General features: G+C 43.2%; 1 protein-coding gene across 14 annotated transcripts in view; it reads left to right on the forward strand.

Annotated features, from left to right (window-relative positions):
- The window catches only part of KIAA1217 (KIAA1217 ortholog), a 476,642-nt gene that overhangs the window by 415,237 nt on the left and 37,695 nt on the right, over positions 1–23,710 (forward strand). For 11 of the 14 annotated variants that reach the window (XR_008597801.1, XR_008597800.1, XM_054990766.1 and 8 more), the window contains 3 exons: positions 4,348–5,162; positions 17,897–18,001; positions 18,499–18,548. Coding sequence is in view for 12 of the 14 variants with exons in the window: in XM_054990766.1 (XP_054846741.1) it covers positions 4,348–5,162; positions 17,897–18,001; positions 18,499–18,548 (970 nt within the window). In the remaining 2 variants the exon portion in view is untranslated. Of the gene's footprint in view, positions 1–244; positions 411–4,347; positions 5,163–17,896; positions 18,002–18,498; positions 18,549–23,710 lie in introns of those variants that run through there. The other 3 variants (XM_054990767.1, XM_054990778.1, XM_054990775.1) reach the window with 2 other exon arrangements.

Below are 23,710 nucleotides of genomic sequence, written 5' to 3' on the forward strand. Positions count from 1 at the left end.
CACACACACACACTTGGGAAGATTCTCCAGTGCGCCGTTCTTTTCAAATTGCTCTCGGCTCGTTCAGTAGCTGGTGCACTGGCTGGTATGCTTCACATTTTGTGACTGGATGCCATACCAAGGGTGTGGGATGTTATTTGGTGACTGATTTCTAAGGGGAGGAGAATCTGAAGGTTTGTCATGTGGAAAAGTACTTTAGCCTATTGAAGCGGTGCTGTTTAGAGGACTGAGGGAAGTGAGATGACCCCAGCTTCATGCAAGCAGAAGGACAGAAGAGCCTTCTGAAGAATGCATGAAATCTTCTCCCAAGAAGGTGGAAATAAGTAAAAGTCTCATTCTACACTGAGCCTTTAAAACTTGGAAAGCAAAAGTCATGTGGAGAGCACTTTAGAACTGGTGATTGCATTAATGTAAGTGGCTTTTATTATTTCTAAATGAAAAAAAAAACTTTAGAGAGATCAGTATGTTGATGTTTTGGCTTTGCAATTGCTCCTATATCTCTGTGTGTTTTCAGTCCATAGAGGTGATTACGTTATTTGTTTTAGCAGCATCTAATAACTAAAAGCCTTGAGATCAGGATTTGAGAGATAACAGTTTAAAAGATTTGTGCCTGAAAGGAATGTTTGGAAAAGATACCTTTCACAGATATAAAATTATGAATTGCTGTGGCTTTCGGAGGCAAGAGGGTTTGTTTTCTGTGGCTAGCAATGCTCATATTTCCTTGACTTGAGAAATGAATGAAGTAATTCCAGTAGGGAAATAATCTAAATGGGGCCTGATTTGTTTTCCTGGTGGGGTATTCAGTACTAAATTTATGTGTATTATGGAGTACCTTTAAGAACAATACCTGATCCAAGTGTGCATGTGTTAGAACTGGTACTGGGGTGTGTGTTTTAAAGGGCAGCTTGAATTTCTCACACTCAGAAGCTGAATTGACAACAGCTCTATAGCATGCTATAGGGGTTTAGAAGTGTGCCCAATGATGCATCCTCAAAATGAAGTTGGGATGTATAATTATAGATCATTCTAATAGCACCATTTCACCAAAGATTAATTCTCAGGGCCAAACTACTCATCTATCACTTTGTTAGCCTTCTCTTCCTCCAAGTATCTCAGGATGGCATACTTGATTTGCCCCATTTTTTCCTCACAACAACCCTGCAAGGTAGGTTAGGCTGAAAGAGAGTAACTGGTCCAGTCACACAGGGAGCACCAGGGCACAGTAAGAGGTTCAACCTGGGTCTCCAAGATCTTAGTCTCATGCTATAATCACTATGCTATACTGTCTCTTTGGAGTTCTGCAATTATAGCTGAAGACAAGGAATTAAACTATGAAGAAAGGGGGGATGACTCTTTCTTTTTGCATCACTTCTCCAATCTGAAATGCCTCTGCTTCCCTGACACCATAGACCTGATCCAAATTGGACCACTCTCACAGCTGCTTTTCAAGGCCAAAATACACATCAGGAGTTCCAGTGATGAAACTCCAGCATCACATATCGTTTGGCTGTTAAAACAAGGGCAATTCGCTTTGAGGAATAGTTAGTAGAAAGTGGGGGACCCACATAGATTTGCAGGATGGGATCTCATTTTCCTGTTCTCCACTATTACCTTGAATAGTGTCAAGCAGCTCATTCTGGGTGTGTCATGGAGTTGCATGGTAGCAAGTAGCCCAGCGGTTGCTGTCCCATTGAATCCTCCCTCAAAGGCCAAAACAGCTCTGAAAAGGGCCCTGACCCTTTCCCCCTGCCCTTTTACTCACAGAAACCAAGGCTTGAAGCCTGGCAATACTGTTGTGGTTGCCTAGCAATAGTCACTGAGAGCATTCAGTTCTTAAAGCTAGAGGTACTGCTTCTGTTATTTTGAGGTGTTTTTCACAGACTTGTGCTGTCTATTCATGGCTTCACTTTCTGGATTTAAGTATCCACAGATCTGGTCATGTTGAGAATTAGATATGTTGGTGTGTGGATTCATCATAGTTTATGATCATATAAGTATATGCTGCTCTGTTCAGTTCCACATGTGCCTGGTGCCTACACTCCCTTTGTTCAAGCAGCATGATAAAGTCATGTAGTTATCAAGCACGGCAATCTCCATCTGTTTGCTACCCAGAAGGACTCTCTGTGTAGGAATTTTCCCTTTTGTGAATTCCAGAGGAGTTGTTTTGTCTTTCTGCTGTCACAGAGTGGCCCGCAGCACCTTAAAGACTAAACAAATTTGTAGTTTTCATAGCCTATTTCACCAGATGCCATTAAATGACTGAATTAGGGGATGTCCTGCAATCTCAACATGGTTGCAAGCTTGAGTACATGACAAGTCATTGCAGCCAATTGAATACTCCAAGCAAGAAGAGGCAGCTATGGGATTATTCATGAACTGTGTGCCCATATGATCACAATGTGATTGCTCCAAACAAGGTGCATTGTGTTCTTGAATGAAGCACCCCTTAGAGTAAGTATATTTTAGGAATTTAGTAATAAAAGCCTGTTCACAAGTGATGTGCCCTATTTATACATCTAATATATGTATGTTGTAAAACGTAAACAGAAAGCAATCTGTGGGTTTGGTTTTGCAAAAAGATGTACCATGTGCGTAGAGACTTCTTGGGGAACCGGGACTACTTCTCTTTACTGAGTATGTCACGGATCTATGTTCAAGTTTCTTTCTAGTAGCCTGGGGCCTCCTGACACACCTTATTTTCTAATTATTTTTGTTGTTGCTGGTTATTTTCCTGTTCCTGCCCTCCTCCAGTGCCTGAGGCTACAACCCCCTCTTGGATCTCTAGTCACAAGAAAAGTCCTGCAGAGGCCGATGTCTCCAATTACATCCATCTGTATACTCTGGCATGAGAATTGTCATCATGGTGAAAATAAACTTGCGGGTGGAGAAGGGAGAGTATGCTTTGGTAGCAATGCAGATGACCCTTTGATTGCTACACAGTGGGTAACATCCTTGGTCAAAGTCAAACTGTGAGAAGGTGGGGCCACCTTCCCACAACTCTCAGAACTCCTGAGTGGCGTGGATTTCATAGGGGTGTAACTTGGTGTAATTTTGCATAAATCGGAACGGGGCTGTTTTCAATTTGATTCCAGAGTTGCTGAGTAAAATGCTGTGGATTTGAGGTGTGTGTGTTAGATGTAGGCAAGAATGCTTGGGACCATTGAATCCCTCCCCCTACCCCATGTCTTCCACAAAGAAATATGTCAGTGGTCCCAGGGTGTCACCTGGAGGTGCATGATATAGCAACTTTGGTTAGAACTCCACAGGGATACCAACTGGGACCCCCTGAAAGAAAGATGGGATATCCCTGGAAGAAAGATGGGCTAGTCACGGCTTTCTGGAGCTCTCTCAGCCCCACCCACCTCACAGGGTGGTTTGTTGTGGGGATAATAATGACATACTTTGTAAACAGCTCTGAGTGGGCATCAAGTTGTCCTGAAGGGTGGTATATAAATCGAATGTTGTTGTTATATAAATAAATACATTCTACCAATTTAATCCTTATGATGTTTGCGTGTTTGTGTGTGTCCATGTGTTTATGTTTGGGCTGTTAGGCCCTCTGTGTAGGAGAGGTCATTAAGCAAAACGGACCTGATATGAATGTAGGTTTTCAGCACATCCAGATTGCAGGTCATCGTCTTTTAATCAGCATATTATAAGGGATCCTTATTCCCAGGGCTTTTTTTCAGCTGGAACACAGTGGAACAGAGTTCCAGAACCTCTTGAAAATGGTCACATGGCTGGTGGCCCCGCCCCCTGATCTCCAGACAGAGGGGAGTTTAGATTGCCCTCCGCAGCGCTGCAGCGGCATGGAGGGCAATCTAAACTCCCCTCTGTCTGGAGATCAGGGGGCAACCCACTGAGTTCCACCACCTCTTTTCCCAGAAAAAAAGCTTATTCCAAATATGGATTCTTCTGCATCTTCTGCAATTCTCTCTTGGATTCACAATGTACTTCTCTGCATTTCAATTCTGTATCAATAAAATAGCATGACTCTCCTCTCCCTTTCTATTATGTCTTAGTGACAGAATGTCCATTGACTGGAGTTTGTTGATACAAATCATACAGATGATGATAATGCACATATAATAAAAAATTACAGTCTATGATATTATACTGTAATAAATTATAGTTAATAATTATATCCAGGAAAGAATCTCAATTATTGCAACTAACAGCCAGTTTTCTTGCCTTCTTTAAATAAGAGTCAAATCTGTGTTTTCAATGGCTGCCTCTATAGTTACAGATAGTTTTATTGTTTGGGGAAGATTATAATTCTGTATCGCTGTAGTTGTGATGAAGCTAACCCAGAACAATACCTTTTGATTGGATTTCTTTATATTGCAGATGCAGAGAGACATTTATCCAAATGCTTCTCGGCCAGGATCTGCTACGCATCCTCCTCATGCGCTTCCGACCTCCCCGCCTGCTACTCCAGCGCCATATTCAATGCCTCCTTCTCCATCCAGGATCCCCTATGGCACTGTCAGGTCAGTCAGTGGTCCTGGAAATGCAACGATTCCCAGGGACCGGATTTCAACCATTTCGGCATCTAGACCCCTCTCGCCAAGCCCTAGTGCCATTTTGGAAAGACGGGATGTGAAACCAGATGAAGATCTGAGTAACAAAAGCCTTACTCTTTTTCGAAACGAGGGACTCTACGCCGACCCCTACTTGTACCATGAGGGTCGGATGAGCATTGCAGCTTCGCATACAGGACACCCTCTTGATGTCCCTGATCATGTCATTGCTTACCACCGTAGCACCATGAGGTCTTCAAGCACTTACTGTAATCCTTCTATGCAGCCTGAAATTATGGAGCAATCGCTGTACCGACAAAAATCAAGGAAATACCCTGACAGTCACTTGCCGACTCTGGGCTCCAAAACACCTCCTGCCTCTCCTCACAGAGTAGCTGACATGCGGATATTAGACATTCACACCCACCACAACACCCAAGTGTCTCCTCACACTCTTCACCTTGACAGGTCATCTCCTAGTCGCCAGTCCCTTAAGAAAGACCCTGGAACTCCTGTGTATGTGGAAGGAAAACCCCGAAATGCAATGGGGTTGCCTGGCATGGCTGAAGTAGTCCCATCAACACCCGACAAGAAAGCTTTTGGCTATGGAACAGCAGTGATACCCAAAGAAAGTGAGACAAGGTAAGGAAGAACAATGTTACGTGGGTCCTTATTCAGATGATTATATTGTATGAAAACCCTTGCCTGGATTGTCAAACCTAAGTTGTTGCAAAGTCCTTCACCACTGTAACCTTTTAGCCTGGTCCATAGCCCTTGGGAAACGGAAGCTTTACCACATTGTTCTATACCTATGCTTTCTGTCAGCAAATGGTAAGGAATCGTTTAACTGACATGTCCTTTGCAAGAAAGAAGCATTGGTTAGGTTCAGACTGGTAGTATGGGCAGAGTTGTTCCTTGAGAGTTAGATTATCAGAGCCTTCGACAATATATCAGAGATGTGAGAATCTTTTAGTTCGTTCTAGGGTTGATGTGCTGCTTTGACCGTTTTTCAGATCTCCTTATACTTGGATCTGTAATATATGTAGAACCCCTTCAGAAAGCCAGTCTGTTAGAGTGGTTAGACTGTCAGATAAGAATTTGGGACACCCAAGTTCAAATCCTCACTCTGCCATGGAAGCTTGTTGGGCGACCCTGGGCTAATCACACACCCCCAGCTAAGCTGTGAGGACAGAACAATGTAAGCTGTGTTGGGTCTCCACTGAGAAGAAAAGTGAGTTGTAAATGAAGTGAACAAACCTAGTTATGTTATGTGCCATAGAAGATAATATACACATTAAGCACCTTCTTTGGCAATTATAATAGGTGACAATATTATACAAGAAAATGAAAGCAAACTTGGACAAAGATAATTTTCACATCCGTAGTATTCCTTACCATTATACATTTCAGATTACTTGGTTTCAAAAAAATGATTAACTGGGTTATTTTTCTGACATGAATATATTAACACAAAAACAATCGTCTCTCTGGTGTTAACAACTATTTCACACCTGTTAAGAATAACAGATGTACACAAATGTTACAATTTTTTTAATCATTTGGTGCTCAGAAATAGCTGCCCTATCAGCAGTAAAATGCCAATATGCATGACAATGAAACATTTTCCTTTGCTAGAATTATCAGGTCAGACTGGCTAAAAATTAATTGATGTTAATTGTTGTTGTTGTTTTGATATTACACATAATTACCTCGACAAATAGATTTCTCATAAACATTTCTACAAGCACACATGTAATATTATATATATATATATTACAGTCATATGTAGCCTTTTCTTATAGAAATAAGAAAAGGCTACAGAATAATGTGGAAACCAAGAAAATAAACTGATACCAGAAAGATTCTTTGATGGTGGGGGGATGGGATTGTTTCAACTAGTGGGATCCAAGACATTACGAGTTGCATCCAAAGTTGCCCTTCCACTCAGGGAGGAATCCTTTTCACAGAAATACTCTTCCATTGATGGAGGACCTTATTCCATTCATAGGAACAGTTCTTCGGTAAACCAAAGGTATCTTTGTATCCATCCAGTGTGTTCATCTTTTCCCCCTCCATGTACTCTCACAAGTGTCGCTCCCTTCGCAACATTAAGCCATGTTACATAGTACTGCCCACTTAGGACTGGACCACATTATAATGTGTATTGCACATCATGTTTTAATAAACCCCCCCAGAAGTACAAAAATCCCAGTACGTAAGATGTTTGTACATCTCATATATGAGACTTGCTTATGTATTTTTGCACAGATAGATCCACACACACTCCTTTATACGGACCACTGTAAGTTTTGCATGTCACATGCATGTGTTTCTTGTGTAAACCGACACACATACTATCTGTCAATCACACGGCGATGATCTTTCTCTCTTTCACATACAGAAACTAGTCCCTTTTTCTTCTTCTGACCATCATCGACAGTTTAGTTGAAACCTCTTCAGATTAGTTCCAACAAGGAGAAAGGTAGAGGGCATTCTGTCTCCCACGTGAAACTTGTTTACCTTTTGAAACCTTGAATCTTGTTGATTGTGATCCTGGAGAAAGGGTTGGGGCTCATTAAAAACTGAACAGTTTCCAATTTACTGAAAAAGCCATGGAGGAGCTTTTAAGGAACAGAGAGTTTGCAGGCGTTGGCTTCCTTTGGACCTGGGGTCTGGTATTATTATGTGGCTCAGTAGCTGAAATGGTCTTCTTCAGGACAAGGGCGGTGCTAAACATTCATTATAGGTGGAGAGAGGAGGATTGGGACAAAGGGAAAGCTTGATGGCTCATATGTTACTTATAGCTTGCAAGCCACTGGCCTATGATCTCTCCCGCATCTTTAATGGCATCTTCTGAACACCACAGATCCAAATAGTGCCTGGAACAGTTAAGATGCTCCTTATCTGAACCGACCCACAGGATGCATGCCTAATGACATGCCAGGAACAAAGCTTTGAGAGAGAATTTGTTTCAAGAAATGAAAAAAAGAGTTAGTGTCTATTAGTAGTTGGTGAGAAAAAATTAACCCAAATGCACAATTGATGGTTAAAGAATCACCAATGCATCAGATTAGAAGGGAGGAAGCTTTCATGTTTCAGATATTTTACTTTGAGTCTGTTTATGGCTTTGCTTGGTTGATGTTTTCTGTTCCCTTCTTTTGGGCATCCAGGGTCAAGGGCTGAGAAGTATCTGGGACAGACAGGCAGAGGGCAGGCCAGGGAAGTGGCCAAGAAGTGTGAGACACAAATAACATGGTGGCCTCCCTCAGAGACAAGATACACAGTGTGAGGGAGAGCAGAAGGTCTGTAAACTTTGTAGTGGCACAAGATAGATCCACTGGAAATCACCATCAGGAATCATTTGAGGCAGGGCTTTTTTTCAACGGGAATGCGGTGGAACGGAGGTCTGGCACCTCTTGAAAATACTCAGCAATAGCACGTGAAAATAATATTATTTCAAAGAATCCCGTGTGTTTCTCCCTCATTTCCCTCTTGAGAGTTCCGCCACCTCTTTTCCCAGAAAAAAACCCCTGATTTGAGGACTCATGGAGTACTGGGTCTAGGCTTGAGGCAAGTCACAGAGAAGCAATGCCTGAATCTGTCTGGCTGTTTTCTAACTTAAGGTGACTGACTTCATCCATTCCCAACAGCCAATTACTGTTTTCTAATGTCTATGCAGTTAATATCTTTATGGAATTGAATGGCTTTTTGGGTTCTAAACATGCCATGCTTTTCATCAAGAAATAACCATGGTAACCGCTCATTTTCCTGTTGCACTCTTCCACCACCTACCCAAGACTCCTTCCAACCACAGCTGACAGCCGCAGATCCATGAAGGTGAATTGTCTATTAGTTTGCAAACTGCTTGAAGAGCCTCTAAGACAAGTCAGTTTCATAAATGCTCACTCTAGGGTTGCAAGTAGTTTATTTTTATGAAAATGTATTGACAATGATAAATAGAATGTGTGTTCGTAATGGTGCATCTAAAAAATGAACGTTTCAGTTGCAGCACTGGACCATTAGTAAAATTACACAGAGGGACCTTCCTTATGAACAGTCCTCCTGCCTTTTCCTTTTCCGTTTTAAAACAATTTTCTCTCGCCATTTATAAAGATTTTTTTTCCGAGTGCCGAAAAATCACTGCTGCAGATTCGTCTATTGTCTAATGCAGGAAATGTTTGCATTTATCAAGATTCTGGGGTCTTGTTTAATTTCATGAAATGTTAAAGGCAAATTGGTTTTAAAATGTTTTAAAATAGCAATGCAAAGTGGTCCCAAGCAGAGATGCTAATTCTGGTTTTCTCACAGGTTGTCCGTAGCTCCAAGGCTAAGAGCTGAAACAACAAGCGTCCTGATATAGCTGTTGCTCGTCTGTATTGTGTCACTCTGCGGGTGGGGGAATCCGGTGTTTGGATGCTTGCCTCCAAAGAAAACACTGCGAATCCCTACTAAACTAGAATTCTAGAGAGGATGTTCTCGGGGCTCCTTTGATATGCATGTGCTGTTTGTCAGAGCCGCTCTGGGTCCCAGTTAGGGGGGAAAGTGGGACATAAATAAAAAATGAGCATCGGAGAAAATATTCAACCACACATACATAATTGTAGTGTGAAATGATACTGACCAACAATAAAGAGCTCATGTTCGGGCTTCAGACTTTCTGTTTTATTCAGAGTATACACTGGAACAGAATCATGGCTTCAAATGAAGAAAGAGGTCATTTCTTGCTCTTATCCAGCTTGTTACTATATGCTGTTCAAAGGAAAGCCGCACCAGGCAAAATTGAGATTTATTGGTAGAAAAAATTATCAGGGAAAAATGGGATTGCCTTGGATGGGGTGGTATAAGGTAGACATCTGAGATTTTCCTTGGCACCATTTATTTTTTCCCTAGTTGCCAGCTCCTGGAGAGGGCAGGGTTTGGGGAAGGGAGGGATCTTTTTTTTTTTTTTGAAAAATTTTTTATTGGGTTAGAACATTTTTATTTTTACATTACAATCAATTTTCCCCTAATTTTTCGTTTCTAACCCCCTCCCTTTCCCCCCCTTTTGTTGACTTCCAACAGCTTTCCCACCCTCTGTCCCTTTTCCCTTACTTCTATTAAATTCCTCTGTCTAAAACAGATATACATTCTCCATTATATTAAGCAGTGCATCATTAACTCCTTTAATTATTATACACCCAAACTATACGTCTTTAGATAAACAATTTATCCCATTTTCCAATTTTGAATAATTCTATATAAACCTATATATCATAAACCATAAAAATTTCCCACATTTAAATCAAACAATTTGATTTGTTCTCTATATATTACTCATTTCAACTTTTTATGGTAATTCTATATAACTCCTCAGATACTCAATCAATTTAACTCTTCTATACATTCAGTTTGGTGCATATAAATCTTGTCAAAGAGAGAAAATATTGTTAGTTAGTCAATCCTCATGTTTAAACCTTATCATTAATTATTCTCTATCAGTTGACCTATACATATCTATATATATCTCAATCAATTAATCTAACTGCTTATAAATTCACATTTCTCTTCCTCCCCCGGTAAAGTCACCCCTCTCTTTTATACTTTTATTATATTTCAGTAGTTCTCAAACTGCCACAGTTTTCCTCCCACCTCCCATTTCTTCTCCAGGTATTGTTTCAGCTTCTCCCAGTCTGTGTTGAACTGCCCTGAGTCCAGATCTCTCAGTTTTCTTGTCATCTTGTCCATTTCAGCCATATACAGCAATTTGTAGATCCAATCTTCAATAGTTGGTACTTCTTGTACTTTCCATTTCTGCGCATACAAAAGTCTAGCTGCTGCAGTCATATAAAAAATCAACGTCCTATGATGGGCTGGAATTCCCTCCATTCCCAAGTTTAGCAGCAGGAGTTCTGGGTTCTTATTTATTTGAAACTGTAAAATTTCACTCATTTCTCTTATTATTTCCCCCCAGAACTGCCTAGCTACCTCACACGACCACCACATATGATAGAGGGAGCCCTCATGTTTCTTACATTTCCAGCATTTATTAGAAGTATTCAAATTCCCTAGCGCAATCTTCTTTGGTGTCATGTACCAACGATAGATCATTTTGAAAATGTTCTCTTTAATATTGATACATGTCGTTGTTTTCATTGTAGTTTTCCACAAGTATTCCCATGCCTCCATTGTTATTTCTGGGAAGGGAGGGATCTTATTAGGGTATAATGCCATAGAGTCCACCCTCCAAAGGAGCCATTTTCTCCAGGGGAACTGATCTCTATGCCCTGGAGATCAGTTGTGATTCCGGGAGATCTCCAGCCACCACCTGGAGGCCGGTGACCCTATCAGGGACTCAACGCTGCTTAGAACATAAAAAAGAAAAGAAAATACAAGTGAAATAGACAAGAGAAAAGGGAAGGGAGGCTTCTAACTTCAGAGTAGATCTTCCTCTCTCAGATCTTCCTACAAGCTTGCCTTAAATATCAGTATAGCAGGAGAACAAAATCAGCTCGCAGTTATGCAGCCACTGCTAGCCACCTAGCAGACCTTTTCCTGTTTCCTCCTATGACAGAAGTGAGCACAGATTTTTAAAAGTAAAATAATAATAATAATTTTAAAAAAGAAGTGAGCACAGATGCTGCAGCTTGGTGCAAATCTCCAACTGATACCCTTTCCTTAGGTTTCGGATGGGAATAAGACAGAAAATGGAGATCATAGGGTGAGGTTTAATGAGGGTCGAGCTTCCACAGTGGAAATTAGATGGAAGGTAATGGTTTGCTATCAATCCTTTGTGATGTCCCAATTTCAAAGTTTCCTGCGCTCTGTGTTTTTAATTGTGTTTTGATAAAACTAAGAGGCATTGTCTTATGTTCAGATCCTCCGCCCATCTGTTCTGTAGAACATATCCTGATTGTCACTGTCAGAAGCAGGCCTGTTATCAAAAAATATTAAAAAATCAGGAAGGAGAGCTTGGAAAGTGCAGCCTTCTTCTTTCAAGACACAGTTTCTCTCTCTGTATGTGATCGAGCTGGACTCTGGGTCTTATTATAGTTATAAAATAATAATGGGATGGCTTTCTTAATAAAAAAAATACAGGAGAATAAAATGTATGCACAAGCCCAAGTTGCTAATTCTCTCCGAGATGCATCATCTGTCTGGCTTTAATGAACCATGTGAACTGGAACGGGAGGTTTTATGACCAAGTACTCATGTTTGCCTGCACCAGGCATGAAGCATCTCTTCTTTAATGTCAGTGTACAAGGTGCTTCTGGGAAAGGGAATAGACATGCAAGCCATGGTCAGATAATTTCAAAGAGAGAGGTGGAGATTAATTTAGCCAGGTGTAATGTACTGTTCTGATTGACCCCTAGCTAGTAATAAGACAGGAAAAGAGTGTGTTCCACATCAGATTTCAATGGGATTTTAAGAGCAACCTGCCAATACAATAGGAAGTCTCTGCTTTTTGGGTTCTGGGGAGAGGAGGGCTTGTATCTCTCGTGCTTCTTTGCAACAGTGTACTTGAGAAGGCTGACCCCTTTTTCAAAAACAATCAGTCAAGGAAGAGAAATTTGTAACTGAATAACTCTGGCTCCCCCCCCCCCAGTCTGGAAAACACCCACAGCTGATTCATCTTTGCTAGGTCACAATGCTGCTTGTTGGGAGAAACCTCCCCAAGGGAGGATGTGGATTTGCTTCTTTTTTCCTGTCTGCTGCATCGCCAGCTCCAGGCTTTTGTTTTGGAAGGCAGTAACACCAAAAGGGGCGTGTCTTTTTTGTACTGCTCTTTAGAAGTGTTCTGGCAGTTTGGTCGGCTGCTGAGCCCAAGCAGGACAGGAAGGTTCTCCACCCTCTTCCTAGAAATGTTAGAGAGTTTGGCTTAAGGCAGATCTCTTGTGCAACAATAGACCCTAGAAGAAGATTGCAAAGGCAGCCCTAGAGCTGCAGACTTCAACATGGGCTCAGAAGGGAGCGGGCATCTTCAAAGAGAATGCTGGCACCATCTGTGCAGGGCTTTGTGGGACATGATGCGTACCTTGCATGTGGCTCAGAAACTGACCAGCAGCAGATACAATTGCCAGAGGGCTTGTGTTGACATCCCAAGATATAACATGTAACACAGGAAAGTATCAGATGAGTGCTGTAGCAACTCCCAAGCTCATATAATGGTAGATTTGACCTCTAAAATCCTGAACATCCTGGGTTCAAAGCACATGAAGGACCTCATATAAACTGCTCATATAAGCCAGCTCAGGACCTGAGATCAGCTGGTGATGTCCATTTTCAGGAATCTGCAACAGTCAAATGTGAGCATGGTGCGTAATACTGCCAGGGATTTTTCAGCTCTTGCTTCCAGGTTGTGGAATGCTCAGATACCAGAAGTACAGCTGGTCCCCTCAGTCTTCTGGCATAATTGATTCCAGAGCATTTTTCAAAATCAACTCCCCGTCTCCCCCAGCTTCTGCTGAGGTCTTTTGACAGTTTTATTGTTTGATGTGATTTGATATGTGACTTATTTCTGAATTTATATATGGTGGTAGTGACATTTTTGAGGTGTGGAATAGTATGGTATTGCCCAAACTCATCAGGTTGTGGAAGCTAAGCAAGGTTCATACTGTAGAAGAAGGTAATGGCAAACCACCTCTCCTATTCACTTGCCTTGAAAACCCCTTGCTGGGGCCACCGTACACAGACATAGATAGTGACATTTTTAGTGAGATTGTTATTATTCCTATTATTTCAAGCTGCCTTGAATATGAGAGTAGGTGTGGGAGGTGATGTGACTTCCAGTCAGTGATGGGGGTTTTCTAGGAAAATTTGAATCAGAACATTTTCAGATTCAAATTTAAAGAAATAATGTAAATATTTAAATGATGTTTGCAAAAGAGCAAAAATATAATGAAGCAGACTATTTTTACATATGTGGGATGGAAAATTTCCCATGGAAAAAATATGGCACAAGAAAATATTCTATTCCACATCAGTTCTTCTAAATAATAAAGAAACGGGATTGCTACACCTGAAAGAAGATATGCCAAACACTTTGAAGCAAGTAAACAAGTACATCTGCACAGTATGTGAGAGCAATTTCCTTTCACTCTCACTACTCAAGGACTAAAGCACCCTCATTTGAATGCTTTCTTTATAAGACAATGCCTTATTCTGCAATAAACTACTTTATTAAACTGTTAAACCGCTGTTAAACCATAGAATGAGTGCATGCTATAAACAGGTTGGTACAAGTGCAAGTTGCTCAGGTGTCCATTCCAAGATGGGATTTGTTTAAACTTCTGTCAAATTTGGTTATTGTCAGTGGGAGTGGTCATGGTCCAGTGTTTGTCTCTCTGCTTTGGGTGCAAAGCGTCCGAGGTTCAGTCCTTGATATCTCCAGTTAAAAGTATCAGGTAGCAGGTGTTGTGAAAGACCTCAGCCTGAGACCCTGGAGAGCTCTTACCAGTCTGAGTAGACAAGACTGACCTTGATGGAGTAAGAATCTAAGTCAGTATCATGCAGCTTCATGTGTCCCACAAGCAAATCTTAATGACACAGTGGATAAGCTTTGTGGCTCCTTTAAACCTATTAAACTATCTAAAACAACAACAACAACAACATTTGATTTATATACCACCCTTCAGGACAACTTAAGACCCACTCAGAGAAGTTTACAAAGTATGTCATTATTATCCCCACAACCCTGTGAGGTGGGTGGGGCTGAGAGAGCTCCTAGAATGTGACTCACCCAAGGTCACCCAGCTGGCTTCAAGCGGAGGAGTGGAGAATCAAACCCAGTTCTCCAGATTAGAGTCCCAAGCTCTTAACCACTACATCAAAAGAATAACTGAAGGACCTGCAAGTTCAAGGATTGATAGATGGGCAGTGAAAATGGTATGATGAGGAGCCCAGCGGCAAGGGAGATGGAGGCCAAATGAGGCCTGAGAGGTTCAGGAAGTGATTTACTGATACGTTGGGTTTTCATGGAGGACTTCCAGAAGGAGCAGGAATTGTCAACTTGAGGAGGTCAGATTAGGCTGCTGTTAATTTGAACACAAGGCAAAGAAACAGCCAGCAAGAGCAGAGACTGCTTGTTCAGACCACCTGGCCAATCTGATCCAAAAGCCTTGCCAAGGATCATTGAGGGTAGACATGGGCACGAACCAAAAAAATTTAATGAACCAGCAGTTCGCAGTTCGGTGCCGATGACGATCCCGAGATCGCGAATGGCAATGAACATTTTCCGTTACCGAACCGGTTCGCGGTTCGCAGTTCGTTGGGCACAGAACAGCCCCCGTGGCACTTAGAGAGCCCATATTCCCAGGGAGTCTTTTGCAGGCTCTCCTACAGCCATCACCCAAGTTTGGACAAGATTGCAAAAGGAATCTTGGAGTTATACCCTCTCCAAAAATCTAAGCTGAATTATACTCTCAGTCTCTCTCTCCAAAGGCTAGCAAGTGGCAAGCAAGAGCTCTGTCCCACTCCACTGTTCGCTGAAAGTGAAACCCAGCCTGGGAGCCCATGGCTATTTATAAGCACAGGTCCCATTGAGCAACGCAGGAGGTCTGTGTTTGGCCGTCAGAGCTGCCTATCAGGGTTTGCAGGGATGAGATTGGAGTCCCCATGGCTACAGAACACCCTCTTCCCCCTCCCTCCCCTGGGTGTCTTCTCCCAACTTGTAACCGCTTTGCAGTTCCGTGGTTGGAAGGAAGACCTGCCGATCAAGGTAAGCTGGGCTTCCATTTGGGTTTCCAGGGTGACAGAAGGAGGGCAAACACAGCTCAGGCATTCCCCTGGCTCCGTTGCTGGGGGAATTGATTGCTGGCGTCTGAGTGTCTGGCTTCCCAAACCATAACCGAATGCACCGAACCAGGCCTCTCCCAAACGCTAGTTCATTGGCCGTGGACAATCACGAACCGCCGGATTGTGATCACACGATCGCCAATTTCATGGGTTTTTGAAGTTCGTAATGCAGTTCATACCCATCTCTAATTGAGGGTCACCTGGCCCACTTTGGCGCCATAAAGTTAAGGGCACTTTTGCTGAGGCAGGTCTCATTGCAGTTCCCTCACTGCATCGTGGGAATCAGGCTAAATCCCTGCCTGCCATCCTCAGATCCTGGGTTTGAATCCTGCTAAAATCAAGTCTTGCCAGCCATAGAGGATAGCATCACCTAGTTTTAGGGGAAGAAAGGGGTCAGATTCTCATGAAATGAAGAAAAAAAACGGGATCAGAGTTAGGAGGATTGGAAAGAGGAGGCACAGCCAAAACCAAAGAGATGGAACTCGTGTCATGTAAAAGTTTGAAGAAGTTGCAGAGTGCAGCAACTAGAGAAGAAAGATAGGATGATCACAAGAGAGGAAAGAGACTCCATCAAAGGAACAAAGGAGGCACAGCGGGAGGAATGACCTGTAAGGAAAAAAGTCCTGAAAGAAAGTTTGTTTGATCTCAGTTTAGCAGCGAGAAACAGAGAGGTGAACTTCAATCATGAAAACAAAGATTTAGCAAGTACTGTTGCAGCCAACTTATGGCAACCCCATAGGAATTTCAAGGCAAGAGACTTTTGGAGGTGGTTTGCCATTACATGCCTCTGTGAATCGACCCATGGTGGTTTCCCATCCAAATACTAACCAGGACTGACCCTGATTAGCATCTGAGATCTGACGAAATGAGGCTAGCCTTGGCCACCTGGGTCAAGACAACCAGTTACATGAGGGGGGGGAGGGGAGAAAGGGAGAAAATGAAGCTGCAGGCCTGTGTGGTTGAAAGCCAAACTGCATCAGAAATGGGGGGGGGGGGGTCCATGAACTGATCCCCTGACATCGACTTTAAACCTTGGCTCCCCCTGCCTTAAAAATCATACACACACAAAGAAGTGAGCCTGGGTCCCCCAAACCCAGTCCAGCACTCTAACCACCACACCACACCGGGTCTCAGGTTCTCATGTATTTTCTTACGCTGGCCTCCATACTGCGCACCCACATTGGGATCAGACAGCTGTGTGTTTTCTGCCGCTTAAATAGCCATTTCCACACCATGCACTTGCAAATATGCAGGAGATCTTGCTTTTTGGGTAAAAAGCAAACACTTAGAACAGAACCCTTTTAACTTTTGGTTTGCAGGAGACTAAAAATAGAAGCAGTCCAGAGTCTTAGAGCTAATGAGTCTGCTGAAGCAACAGCAGGAGCCCACTGGCAATTTAAAGCCTAACACATTTATTGTGGCAGAAGCTTTTATAGACCAGGATCTGCTTTGCCAGACACGTAATGCACAGCTAGAGCCATGTGATCGTTTTTGGACTCCTGTGTTCACGGAGTCTAGTAGAACATGCATACACGCAGGGCTTTTTTTCAGCAGGAACGCAGTGGAACGGAGTTCCAGAACCTCTTGAAAATGGTCACATGGCTGGTGGCCCCGTCCCCTGATCTCCAGACAGAGGGGAGGTTAGATTGCCCTCCGCGCCGCCGAGCGGCGCAGAGGGCAATCTACACTCCCCTCTGTCTGGAGATCAGGGGACAGGGCCACCAGCCATGTGACCATTTTCTCTGAGGGCAACCCACTGAATTCCACCACCTCTTTTCCCAGGAAAAAAGCCCTGCATACATGTGACTGCCACTGCTGAGATTTTCCTTATCGTGTCAAATGCATATACTGGGGGTGCACGAGCACTTCTTGTTCACCAGATGCAACACATGCACAAGCCCCAGAGGCCTGCAGGAAGGCCACAGCCAATGGTGTGATTTGGCCCAGAGTTCAAAAGGCCCTCTGAAGGCAAGCAAGAAAGTATCTGCAAAGCCATAGACTGATTGCTGTGGTGCTTTTTTTAAAAAGGTGCCAGGAGTCATGTATGTGGTTACACTGATTTCCACCTATTCCCCTCATAGGACTTGAGTGACCCTCCAAAAAGGTGCGCAGTACTGGTGAAGAATACTGCTACAAAAGGAACCCTGGATTGCTGTATAGAAAGTCAGGCCCAATAGTAGTACTCTTGGTGCTTCCCGAGAAGTGAGCTGTAACTCACAAATGTTTATGCTGAAATAAATGCTGGTTCAATTTGCAAGGGAGACTTACGTTTCAGGTTTCTTTGAGCAGATTTTGGATGGTTATCATAAGTGCACCTTAGTGAAATTGCAATGTTGAAGCTGTAACCTGGGGTTTTTTTTTTCATCTGTGCAGCTTTGCTCATGTCATGTCTGTTGAATGTAGTCCCTATTGCATCTGTTAAAAAAGAAAAATGAACATGGCTGGTTTTTGGTTAGAAGGTACATGCAAACGTGTGCTCAGGAAGCAATGAGCGAATTCCAGGATATTTTCTTCATCACATGACCCTCACTCACCTCGGGGGAAAAATAAGCAAGTCTTGAAAGGAAATACATTTGGCTTTAACAAACGATTCTCTTGTCTTACAGAGAGAGGATGCAAGCCATGGAGAAACAGATTGCCAGTTTAACTGGCCTTGTTCAGACTGCGCTTTTAAAAGGGCCAAATACAAGTAATAGCAAAGATGCTTCTAGGTAAAAACCAAGAATTCATTCAGTCTGTTTCTCTGTCATTATTTCTTTCATCATTGCAAGAGGGAAAGGCCCCCTCCACCGGAGCTCTGAGAGCAAAATCCTAACCTCAGGGATGCCGTAGGAAATTTCTGTCATTTACTTCCTTTGGGTTAGGATTATCACTCAGTTAAATGACATCTAGATAGATTCATTTAAGTCGAGAGAGGCAGAATGTTCTGTAGTACACGTGAACATTTCAACATGTCCTTTGTCCTGGCTTTACAGTTAATGTGATGAAATGACTGTATTTTGTGATGGAAATCTATCTATGTTTACACTGGTACATTACAGAGAGATCCCACAACCTACCATTCACAATCATAAAATTAAGCCTGTGTTTTTAGATAAACTGTTTTAAAATGAAATTCAGGCTGTGATTTAAAAGCAAAGTTCTTGATTGATGTAAGCTGTCTATTCAACTTGCACAAGTGTCTTAATTTTTTTTTTGTTCAATTTAGTGAGAAGATAGTGAAAACTGTGTCCAGTAAAAACAGCACTGAGAAGTCAGGTAAGACTGATGATGGGGAGAGGGCTGAGTGAGAGGGAGTGTGGGTGTAGGCATGCAGTCAGGCATCACATCAACAGCTACCAAGAGTCTGGCATCTATTCACATCAGGAGTGTGCGTTAATCCCAGTGCTCTTGATAGGTGCAGTTGCCATGTCATCTGAACAGGGGCGCTGTGCATATTTTGCATTTGTGTATGGCTGTGGCACGTATGAATCAGAACCCTGGAAAATCCAGTAGTTATTGTGTGTGTCCTGCAGCGTAACAAACTGTGGCACCCTCTGGAGGCAGGGAAACACGTGAAACCGCTAGCCCAGGCCATTTACTGGAAACTTGAGTAGTCCAAGCACCTGCAGGCATGGTTAGCGTCACCCAGCTCAGGCTTACAAATCCTTACAAGGGCAAGGGTCACGACACCTCCTTGCTGGGAACCTGCCAGAGACCCCCTACACACACTTGGCAGGCAGGCAGGCTCTTCTGTCTCTGCTCCGGAACCTCCCCCTCTAGCCAGCCTCTTCCCATTTCCACTTCCTCCCTCGTTATAGTCCTTATGCTAAGCTCCACTATTTTCTTCTCTGTTCCCTGCTCCTTAGCCAGCTTCTCCTCTACATAGTCTGAAAACGCCTAGGCCCAGAGAGCCATTGTTCCCTCATCCAATTTCACCCCCTGCCTCCTCGCCTTCTACGACTCCCTGTAGCAGGCTTCCAAAGGTGCCCAGCTGTTGAGCCTGCCCCCCCTTGCGCCTGGTCCCACCCTGCTCCACCCAGCTGAGGATCATTCTACACATTACTTCTTTTATGAGTTCTGCACCGAGCCAACCCATGCTCTGCACAGTCACACAACAGCTCTGGGGAATGGCTTCTATTAAAAAAGACGAGCGCAAATAGGCTCAGAAAGTTGCCAGCAGGGGAGGAAGAGCTCCTGCCTTTCTCCCAAGCCTTGCAAAAACAGCAAACACACCCTGTTTTTGCATGGAGAAAAAAGCTTGGGAGAAAGGTAGGAACTCTCCCTCCCCCAGGAGCATCTTTTTGAGCCCATTTGTGCTCTTCTTATTTATAGAAACCGTTATCCCAAGCTGCTGTGTTACTGCACAGAGCATGTGTTGGCTCTGTGGCAAACTCATAAAAGAAGTAACGTGCAGATTGACACTGAGTCTTGCTGCTGGGCACAGACGTGGAACCTGCCCAGCCGGACATTGCCAGGTAGCCTGCCACGCAGAGATACAGAATATATGTGTCGCTCCTGATCAGACAGCAGGGCAGCCGTGGATATCTGGAGGAGTCTGTGTGGTTGCCAGCCTCCCAGATGTGTGGATGTAATGTCTGAAAATGAGCTTCTTTGTCTACGTGGTGCCACGAGTTTAGCAGTCTTGGTTAGCAGAAACAGGCTTTTTTGTGTGGTTTTCAGTGTGGTGAAGAGAAGGGGATCAGGAAGAACACGAAGGGGGAATGTCTTTTCGCAGCTTTACTCAACCAAATATGGGGAAGACAGAAGGAGGCAGCTAGAAAAGGTTTTTGCAGTTTGAATTTGGACAGGGAGGGGGGAAGTTCAGCTGAGATTTTTTGGGCTGGAGTTGTCCCAAGAGTTTCTTTGGCTGGAGTTGGCTAAAACCGAAGGACTTTTGCTCTTTGGCAGTCTGAATCATGATTAGTGGCTGTGCTGCCTATTTTTAGGAGTCTGCTTGCCACAAATAGGTTCTTCTGGTATATTTTTCAATGAGCAAATATTGCATAGATACCTTTAAGGCTCCAGTGTTCTCTCATAATTGGAGGAAGCTAATTTCTGTAGATACTTCCCCTGGACTTCTTACAACTCAACAGCTTAGGATACAGATCATTTAAATGGCAGATTTCCTTAGTATATTTCCTTGAAATGGACAGATGAGTCTTCAAGGGATAGCAACAGCCCTTGGCAGCCAAGAACAGGAGAGCTCCTTCTTGGGTTGAATGCCTTGGATACCTAGGAGTAGCAGCTAGTCCTCTGGGGCCACAGAGATGGTGCAGCAAAAGAAAAGGGCAGGGATGTGAGGGTCCATGCCTGGCCATTACCGAAAATGGAAGCCCAGTCCATATCTCCTGTGCAGCATCTAACTCAGTGTGCATGGAGTGTGCATAGAGCACACTCCACACACAGAGCTATGTGTGCATAGAGCAAACGTAGAGCAATGGCATATGAGAGCTGTGTCTGGACCTGTCATGGAAGGTAATTTGCAGCTCACGGAACAATGCAGTCATCATTATAATCCCCAGGCCCAAGCGCTCTTGGGGAAGTTAAAGATCTGCATTGATCTCTGCAGGGGATCCCTTTGCATAGCTACACACCCAGGAGAAAATGGATCGATAGCTTTGATGCAGTGTGTCCAAAAAAATGGGAGAGAAAGAAGGAGAGCAGCAAAGTGTATACTGGCAAGAAATTAGACGAGTGGATGGGTGAATTTATTTCTTTGTGCAAAATCAGCTTGCAAAATTAGTTTTGGATCTGAAAGAAGATAGGCAGAACTCGCGTTGCATAAAATTTGCCCCAATTGATCTTGGGAGGCTGTGCCTCTTTAATGAAGTTCCAGGTTTAGTGTGAATATAAGTTGAAAGGGAGCACGAAAGAGGGATGATGAATGGCAGATCTCGGGACGAGGAGCAAATTGCACCCACTCTCTGGGCTATTTTTGGTGACTGGTTGACAACTAGCCAGTGTAGGCTTACCCTCAAATGCAAAGGGGTGTAGAGTCTGAGTGTGTATCATAAACAGGAAACCACAGCCCCTCCTGTGTTTTTGGCTTTTGATAGATAGGACTGCTTTTCCAGAACTGTGAGGAAGGATGAAGTTTCTCGAACTGTTTCAGGAAATACCCCCCAGTTGCCAATGTGTTTTGTGTGGGGATCGGGGCATGCTTCAGAAATACCGGCGAATGTGCTAGGAGGCCCAGGTGTACCAGCAGTGAACAGCCCTGAGATTCAACTCTCTTTGGTCAAGAGAATTATTTCCCAGCCACTGCATGAGCATGAAGAGAGCTGGTGGAACTTGGTTGCTATGTGAAGCGTCTTGCTCTCCCGCAAATGCTCTTTCGCGGCTTGCTGTGAGTATTATACTCCAGGGTCTGCACAAGAAATAGATTTCTCTGCACTTTTCCTGTGGAGCTGGCTCTAAATGCAGATTTAGAGATGTTTTTGAGGTAGGCGAGATGGGTGGGTGTGGTAGGCAGGGGAGGAATGTGCATCTGCCAGACAGCCGTTTTCATTTCTCCCCTGGGAAGATGATGCGGAGTCTTTTTATACCCTTGAAAAATAGTCCCAAGCAAATGCCAGCTGGAAACGTGTGACTAGCCGCAGAGGAACAAGCCAGGATGTTTCCCTTGCCCTCATTTCCCCTCTCTGAATGGGAGCTGCCTTCAAAAGCTCATCAGCTGAGCGACAGGCAGGCAGCACAAGGATTTGGTGTGTTGGTCTCACGCCCGTCTGTGATCTCACTGACGTTAAAAATTTCAAGGCAACCTCAGTGGTAGGCAGGAAGAATAAATCTGTTTATCACTGTTCTGCTCTATGTAAAGTTGTTGTTTTTTTTAAATGGGGAGCATGGCTGAACCACATGACCATCCTGCAAAACAGAAGCGTGGTTTAACCAGCCAAGAAGGGACTACCTTTCTTCTGTCTTTGGTGTTATCCACTTGGGATCATCCACATGCAACACAGCTGATGTTTGGGAATGAACAGCAGAAAGCAGAGGATGAAAAATTACAGGAAGCTCTCAGCGTTAGGTTTCCTCCTTTTTAGATTAAGTTGATTTGGCAACAAAATTATGTGAAAGAAAGATGGTCCCATTCCAAGTGCCTGAGTCCTTGCACAGGCGTAAGTCATCACCATGGTTTGTTTCCTGAACCCTAGTAAATACCCTTAACATATTGTGAAACTGGGGTTTGCTGAACTATGACTTACCCTGGAGGGTGTATAGACACCAGCATGACCTGCTAATCTGCTTTGTAAGCAAGCAGGTTGAAGACATGGAGAGACTGCCTTAAACATGCTTAATTGTAGCCATGGTTTGCAAATCCAGTTCAACAATGATTTGACATTCTTGTTTGTGCCAATATTTAGCCATGGTTAGACATTTAGGCATATAGTCTATGACCACTTCAGCATCAACCACCAGTTGAAAATGACATTTGTTGCTTTTTTAAGCACAAAGAGGATGGTTGCTTTAAGCCAACGCTAACAACAACAACAACATTAGATTTATATGCTGCCCTTCAGGATGACACACTCACTCAGAGCGGTTTACAAAGTATGTCATTATTATCCCCACAACAAAACACCCTGTGAGGTGGGTGGGGCTGAGACAGCTTCTAGAAGCCGTGACTGACCAAAGGTCACCCAGCTGGCTTCAAGTGGAGGACTGGGGAATCAAACCCGGTTCACCAGGTTAGAGTCCCACACTATTAACCACTACACCACTACACTCTTGCTGATGTGTACATGCCAGGTTTGTTGTCAAGCATGCCCTTTTGACCCCTTCCTCCTTGTGTGTCTCTACTTGTGTGGAAAATCCAAGTTAGAAACTTATTTTGACACCTATGATGTAAAAATGCAGTTGCATCTCTTAATGGGAGAAAATTTCCCCCTCACAAATGGGGTTTCTAAAATTGGTTTAGAATCCAAGTTAACGTGTGGGCTGGGGGACAAACAGTGCTATCCTAAACAGAGTTAGTCCCTTCTAAGCCCATTGACTTCAATGGATTTAGGGGGATTTTAAGGGTTGAATTTTGCTTTGTTTTTTTTTTTGAAAAAATTTTTATTGGGTTAGAATGTTATTATTTTTACATTACATTCAATTTTCCCCAAATTTTTCGTTTCTAACCCCCTCCCTTTCCCCCCCTTTTATTGACTTCCAACAGCTTTCCCACCCTTTGTCCCTTTTTCTCTAACTTCTATTAAATTCCTCTGTCTAAAACAGATATACATTCTCCATTATATTAAGCAGTACATCTTTAACTACTTTTCTTGTTATACACCCAAACTGTACGTCTTTGGATAAACAATTTATCCCATTTTCCAGTTTTGAATATTTCTATATATCATAAACCTATATATCATAAACCATAAAAATTTTCCACATTTAAATCAAACAATTTGACTTGTTCTCTATATATTACTCATTTCATCTTTTTATGGTAA

The sequence above is a fragment of the Eublepharis macularius genome, chromosome 11 (assembly GCF_028583425.1).
Source record: "Eublepharis macularius isolate TG4126 chromosome 11, MPM_Emac_v1.0, whole genome shotgun sequence".
Lineage (NCBI taxonomy): Eukaryota > Metazoa > Chordata > Lepidosauria > Squamata > Eublepharidae > Eublepharis > Eublepharis macularius.